General features: G+C 41.7%; 1 protein-coding gene across 2 annotated transcripts in view; it reads left to right on the forward strand.

Annotated features, from left to right (window-relative positions):
- The window catches only part of UBL3 (ubiquitin like 3), a 48,697-nt gene extending 45,652 nt beyond the window's left edge, over positions 1-3,045 (forward strand). For both annotated transcript variants that reach the window (XM_055542455.1, XM_055542456.1), the window contains exon 5: positions 23-3,045. In XM_055542455.1, the coding sequence (XP_055398430.1) occupies positions 23-75 (53 nt within the window). In that variant the 3' untranslated portion in view covers positions 76-3,045. The remainder of the gene's footprint in view (positions 1-22) is intronic.
- Positions 3,046-7,686: the final 4,641 nt, after the last annotated feature.

Below are 7,686 nucleotides of genomic sequence, written 5' to 3' on the forward strand. Positions count from 1 at the left end.
GGCTTCTCTTCACTTTCCCTAGGTCAGAGGAATCGTGAAAAGACTGGAGAGAGTAACTGTTGTGTCATCCTGTAAGCGGTCTGCCAGGCGCGGTGTGGCGTGGTCTTTGTCTTGCGTGCTGCCGGGCCAGGGGCGACTCGGCATCGCTTCAGAACCTTCAGGAAGAGTCTGCCTGTAGACCCATGGACCTCAACCACCACGTGAAAACTGTCATCTTCTCTCATGAAAGTAAAAAGAACCAAGGACATTTTTCACTATGACTTTTTATTTCTAGTAGTTTTGTTTATGTTAAGCAGTTTTAAAATATAAATTGATTTTTGAATGCAAGTCAATCTCCAGGGGAAAAGTTAACAAGTGATTTTTCATAGCAGAAACCATTTTGCTGCCACAAAAGTTTTCATCACCAGAACTAACAAATCAAGTGTTCCAAATACAATTTTGCACTAAAAATGATTGTCAATTATTTTCTTCATCAGCAGAATTTATAACATGGTTTATGGTACCTAGAAATACTCATATGTGTAAATCCACACTGGAAGACACTCAGCAATTAATGAAGTTAATTGCTGGGCCAACTTGAGAGGAAAAAATGGAAAAGAACCTAAAATGTTGGGTGAATTCTACCGAAGGCAGCCGTGGCGGCTGCACTGGCACAGAATCCTGCCCCAAGCGCGCTGTTCTCACTGCGACAGATGAAAAGACACAGTGTGCCTGTTGCTGGAGGCGCTCAGCAGAGGCTCGTGACGCTAGGTGTCTTTCCTTCACACGCGCACTCCAGGCAGACTGACGGGGGCTTGTTCACACAGCACAAGAGGGCGGGCGCGCGTCTTAGCCTTAACGCGGGGGGGTTCCAGTCACTCGTAGATTTCCATGATTGCACAGAAATATTAGAAAACCTCATGGATTCACCACTTTTATGTATTTGAATATCAGCAAATTCAATTTTCCGTAATTATTGCTCATCTCTGTGTCCCGTGTCATACTTACTCATTAATGAGAGCTCAGATGAATTCTTAAAATTAAAAATTCTCCATAGGACTAATTTTGTTTCTTTATGTAGTTTGCCTTGGGTATTAGTGCTTGCAATTGTATTAAAATCGAAAGCTGATTTTCAAGGCATACTTGATTAAGGATGCCATTCTTTTGTTTTGTACCGATAATTTAAAAATTGATATGCTAAAAACAATTTGCACAGCACTAAAGCATGAGCTAGTTTCATCTAAACCTGTAAAAAAATATAAAAGATTTTATATTTTTTCACTGGGAAGAAATTCTTCCTGGGTGAAATTGAGAATATGTGTAGAATATATTTAATAAAAACCTCATAAAATACCTAACTGTAGAACTTAAATATAGATTGGCGTGTAGTATATAGAACAATATTGCATATAAATAACTCTAGCCTTTATAAAAATGAAGTTGCAGGCTGACATAATGTTCTGTACTGAGACGAGTGTCCACGGCCCTTCTAAGCAGTGAGTGTAAACGGCTTCAGTCAGCTTCGTTGAAAGGTAATCAGGTTATTTTATTCATTGTTAATGCTTTGATGAAAAGGCTTTATATGCAGTAGATCTACAAAAATATTGTTCATACTGATCAGAATTAAATTTGTATAGAGCAGAGTTTTAAAATGAATGTAAATAGTACTAAACATTTTCTTTCTGCAACCTGTACTTATAGATTCTTTCTGCACACTAAATAAAAAAATATCATAGTGCATTTTGGTGGTAATTTTAAAGGTCTTTGATTAGGTTGATAGTTGTTTAAGTACTGTCTCATCCATGTTATAATTGTTCAATTTTTATTTCTGAATCTTTAAGAAAATTTGTTGAATATTCTATTGTTAGTTTTGGGAGGATTCCCAGTGTATCTGATATTTAACCTGGTTAATTTGTGCACAGTCATGACAATGGGTAGCAGTAGGTAGTCTCTGTTATCACTAAGATGCTCTATTCAAGAGATGTTAAATATTTATATGCTTTGTTGACTGGCTCAAATGTGAATTCTGTTAGTGTTGACTAAAGAATCTAGTTACTTAATTGGGCAATTAAGCCATTTATGGCTCTATTCTTTCCTAATATAAACTACTGGTAATTATTTTTAATACTATTTTAATTCTAATTATTCTGTTTTTCCAAAGTTAAAGACTATCAGTAAATTATGATTGAAATTTTATGATGGCTAACCACATTCCCTGTTGGTTTTCTATGTATTTTTCTATGTGTTACCACGTTATAAATTTCCCTTCACAAGACTTGGAGTTTGCAAAATGGATAAACTGGATCATTAGTAGAGAAAGAAATGTGTCACTTAATACCTAATATCATTGTTGTGCAAAATGAAAAAAAAAAATATAGCAGTAAAATTATATACTGAAAACACCAAAAATTTAGATGCCTTAATAGTGTATACATGAAAATACTCAACTGTCCCTTTTTAAAATAGTTCTTTGGACTGTTTGACGGTTAAAATTGATGCCACATCCCAGTGAAGATCCCTCTGCCAGAAACAGTAGCTCGCGCACGGAAAGGCGAGGGCTGCAGAGGTCCAGTCCTGTGAACACAGTCTGAGTTACGGGCCTGAGGCCCTCCTAGCACTTGGTATTTAATTCCTGTCTTTTACCTAAATTGTCCTGGATTTTAAGCGTTCTGGGAAAGGCAAAGCTTTTCTTCTTTATTAAAACCTCAGCATGTCTCCTTGATCTGACTTATTTACTTTCTATTCAAGATAAATTATATCTTATCATGGAAAAGTATAGTATCTGACATCATCACTGACATTAAATGAGGTTTCCTCATAACAGGCATTTATCCTTAGTTTTATGTCATCTTGACCAATGTTACAGTAATTTCTGTTAGCTGATTGTGGTATATGATGTTTAATGTGAAAAGAAATTAAAACTTTCTTCATCTGTTGTAGAATATTTCTCTTCTTTTAAATGACTAATGTTCATAATTTTGGTGTAAAAATTTTGTGTCTCCACTATTTTCCTCTTTTTTTCCTTCAGTTTATTTCATTACATTCTTCAGTAAAAGCAGTATTGTGTCAGCCCTTTTATTCTTCTGTGTTACCTAAACCAAAGAGAAAGTGATCAAGTAAGATGGAGTACGCCTTCACACTGTCCTTATTGGTAACTGTCAGAGGCATTTCTTTAATTTTTTTTTCCCATTATTATTTTGTGATATAGTCACTGGTTAGCCAAACCAGGTGATTGGGGGTGGGAGGAGGGCTTGAAGGAGCACGCATAGCCTACACTTGTGGTTGAAACCAAAGCACAGGCTGCTGGCCGTCTCCTCGGCAGTTTCCCTGTCCTGGCAGAGCGGGCCTCTTGGCCGTGGCAGTGGGTATTGGCAGTGGCTCCCTCAGTCTGTCGCAGCCGGCCTCCTGGCACGCTTTTCTTCAGAAGACTCTTGATACATGAAGCCCTTTCACGGACTGGGTGACTGGAGAGCTGACTTCTGAAAGAGCTCATGGACAAAATCAAGTCAACATCTAAGTCTTGGTAAAGTTTAATCCAGTACTAGGACATGAGAACATTTCATTTATTAAGTTATTTTGTGACTCTTGACAGTGAAATCAAATGTCTTGTGATATTTTTTATAATTCTGCCTCTTTTTCAAGATGACAACTTTAAAGGAATACACAGTAGGCATTGTAAATTAATGCTGTGAAAAGGGGAGTGCCAGTCTCTCCTTTGATTCCACCAATTAAAAGCAGGAAGTGAGGGCTTCCCTGGAAGTCCAGTGGCTAGGACACTGTGCTTCCACTGCAGCGGTCCGGGGTCCCATCCCTGGTTGGGAGATCTCTCACGCCACCTGGTGCGGCCAAAAAGAACAATACATATTTCTTAATGTAGATCTAGAAGTAATTTGTTTTGAAAACAGAGTGTCTCAGGTAGAGACTTAATTCTAGAGTGTAGTTACTGTACATTCAGACATTCAGTATCTGATTTGTATTTTCTACAGACATCTTATTTTGATGGACAGGGAGTCTACATTGTAGTAGAAGAAACCTCATTTTAAGTAACGAGGGAGCAGGATGTAGAGGGGAACAGTAGAGGGAGCAGGATGTAGAGGTTACAGGGCTGTAACCTCCAGGTTTAATCCATGCTGCTCTTTGGTCTGGCCACATGTTCCACGTGATGATAAAAGAGAGGGATTTATTTCGTTCTCAGCTATCTGCTCAATAAGGTGGATGTTCTGGCATTCTGGAGCCTGGCTCCTCTCATAGTCCCTGCTTCTTGATCACGCACCATGCTTTTCTCTCGCGGGTGGGAGGTGGGGTTTCTTAACAGAGCTCCACTAATCAGCGTGCTGCTTTCTACCACTGCTTCTCAGGCATTTTTAAAAATTTGATTTTTAACACATCTCCGTCCTGACTACCCCTGCCCCTCAGCCCTCAGAACACAGGATACTATGCAGGAAAACCGCAGGGCTTCAGGGTCCAGTTCCTTAACCTTTGGGTTTTGGTTGTTTCATGTGTAGATTAAGAATAATACCTATTTTGTAGGGTTGTAAGGATTATTTTAAGATAAATAGAGCACTGATTGGGCAAAGAACTTACCTGACCAACCTGCAACCCTGTCAAAGGGCCTTCTGTTGGAAGTAGAGGCCAGGCACCCGCGTGGTTCTAGATGTCCCGTAGAAGTAGATTAGGAAAAGGAGAGAAAAAATGAAAGTTCGGCATGCAGATCTCACAAGTAAATATGACCATATAGTCACAAGTTACTGTGATGAGGAAGGAAAAAAGACATTGAGAAGGTCGTCGAGGCAACAAGTCAGCTCTCCAGCCTCATAACTTAGCACAAGCAGACCGGGAGCTTGGCCACGTAAATCAAGGGTGCGTATAGTAAATGTCTTAACACCTCAGAGAATGATGTTCGCTTGGAATGAGCTGGATGGAGAGGAAATAAGAAGTACACGTTTACTGTGTTCAAAAAGGACAGGGCAGCAATACGCTGCTGGGTGTCAACCCTGGTTGCATGCTGGGACCACCTGGGGAGTTTTTAAAATTTTTACATTATCATATTAATGCCCAGGCTTCTCACATCAGCTGAATGAAACCTGAACACTTGTGGCTCCGAATGGTCACCTTGCAGATGGCCAGAAACTGAACCACTTAAATACCAATAACACAGGAAAACAGTGGAAAGACTACAACAAATGGAGTGGAAATGGAAAAGGGGTGAGAGGCTGGAGATGGAAATGAGGAACTTGGCCGCCTTGGGTTCAAGTCACCAAAGCTGAATGGACATACTGGGCAGGATTGTAGGAGCCGTTGTGCACGCTGGCTGAGCAGTACCGCCCCCCTGCCCACCTCCCACCATTGCCCCAGGCCCCCTCCTGGGGCGTTGTATCTGGGTTCTGTGTTGGGCCCCACGTTTGAAGTTCCAGTGACACACCTGAGGGTGTCCAAAGGTGACCAGGGTACCGAAGGAGCTGGAAATGATGTCACCAGTGAGCTATTAAACCCCCCAAAGAAAAAACAGAAGCAGATAACCTTTCACATGTTTGAAGGTCTGTAATGCAGGAAAGGCATGGTACCTCGTGAGCCGCTGCAGTGGTCAGAACAGAACTCGGGGGCAGAAATTGCAAGTAGGCAGATTTTGATTCCGTTTGGTTCTGAAGTGCAGAAATGAAAGCAGCTCTTTTCGAGTAGTGAGACTGCTGTTATAGGAAGTGTTCAAGCAGAGGCTGTAGGAAGGAACAAAGGTCCTTTCGTGCAGGGAGGATGCAGAGGAGAGTCACGCGTTGGGTGCAAGAATGGATTAGTTAACAGGAGCTAAATCTGACTCACTCCTGAATTTCTCTGTTCCTTTCTGTCCTCTGCATCAGGGTTATTCTCTCACCACCCCCCACCACACCCCTCATTCATTTCTAGGCACCCTCCCCTTCCTCCTCCCCTCCAGTGTGGCCTTTCTTACCAGTGAGGATGGTCTTGGGACCCCTAGATAATTACTAAGACTTCCTTAATCCTCAATGTCTCCAAAGAACTACCATCACATTTTAGCTGAAATGTGACCATCCCTTAGTACAGTAAGTCCCTTACATACAAACGAGTTCCATTCCAAGAAAGTGAAAGTTGCTCAGTTGTGTCCGACTCTTTTCGATCCCATGGACTATACAGTCCATGGAATTCTCCAGGCCAGAATACTGGAATGGGTAGCCTTTCCCTTCTCCAAGGGATCTTCCTAACCTAGGGATCGAACCCAGGTCTCCTGCATTGCAGGTGGATTCTATACCAGCTGAACCACAAGGAAAGCCCTCCATTCCGAGAACGTGTTTGTAAATCCAATTTGTCCGTAAGTCCAAAAAGTTATCTTGGGCACCCAACTAACACAACCGGCTGTGTAGTATTGTACTGTAATATGTTCATAGTACTTTTCACTCAAATAATACATAAAAAACAAACATTTTAGACTGTACAGTACCTTGAGAAGTAGAGCAGTGCAGGATTCCAGTTGGCACTTCTTAGCAGTGCCAGCTCCATCACTACTTCCAGACATCCTGCCAAGGCTTGGAATAAAGATACTGAACTACTGTACTCCATACAGTGTTGTTGTTCAGTCACTAAGTTGTGTCTTTGCAACCCGCTGGACTCGGCCAACAGGTTCCTCTGTTCTGGGGATTTCCAGGCTTTAAAAGTTTGAAAGTTAAAGGTTCATATGTAGGGGACTTAACTGTATATATTTCTGAGCTGAGGTCCCTAGAGAGTAGAGACTGAGGCAAAACCTACATGCTTTACTGACTGTTTTCACCCCAGGACAATAGGAATGAGAAAAAAACAAAATTAGAAATTTGGTGGGCAAAGGGGGAAGGTTACCTGAATGGTAGGGAATCAAAACTGGTTTGGGGAGTAGACAGTGTCCAAGGGGAATCATAAAAACGAGAAGGATTTGCAGGTCAGTGTTCATAGCAAGATTATTCACAGTATCCAAAAGATGACAACCACTCAGTCAGGTGACTGCTGCCGCTGCTAAGTCGCTTCAGTCGTGTCCGACTCTGTGCGACCCCATAGATGGCAGCCTACCAGGCTCCCCCGTCCCTGGGGTTCTCCAGGCAAGAACACTGGAGTGGGTTGCCATTGCCTTCTCCGAAGCAGGTGACTAGAGAAGCAAAATGTGGTATTGTCAGACAACAGAACCTTTAAAAGCATGGCAATTCTGACACATGCTACAACATGGAGGAGCCTTGAAGATACTATTGTAAGTGAAATAAGAAATCACAAAATGACAAATAATGATTCCACTTAGTCAAAGTACCTTGAATAGGCAAATTCACAGAGACAGAAAGTAGAATAGAGGTGACCAGGAGTCGGGGAAGGCAGGGCTGGGGAGATAGAGACTCAGTTTCAGTTTGGGAAGACAAAAGTGTTCTGGAGATGAATGGCAGTGATGTTTGCACAATATGATGAATGTATGTAATGCCCCGACTGCACACTTAAAAATACTTAATATGGTAAATTCTGTCTTACATATATTTTATCATAATAAAAAAAAATAATTTTTTCCCCCGGAAATGTGAGTAGGCCTTACCCAGGAAAAGGAGCATGGTGGAGGGTCAGAGAGAAAGGTCGGGACTGGGGGGGGCAGTGATGCGGTCAAATGGAAATGCAAAGGCCCAGACACAAGAGTGGGGTGAGCTGGCCAGGAAACTGTGAGTAGCCCCGAGGTGGCTTAGTGGTAGA

This window comes from Bubalus kerabau, chromosome 12 (genome assembly GCF_029407905.1).
Source record: "Bubalus kerabau isolate K-KA32 ecotype Philippines breed swamp buffalo chromosome 12, PCC_UOA_SB_1v2, whole genome shotgun sequence".
Classification (NCBI taxonomy): Eukaryota; Metazoa; Chordata; class Mammalia; order Artiodactyla; family Bovidae; genus Bubalus; species Bubalus kerabau.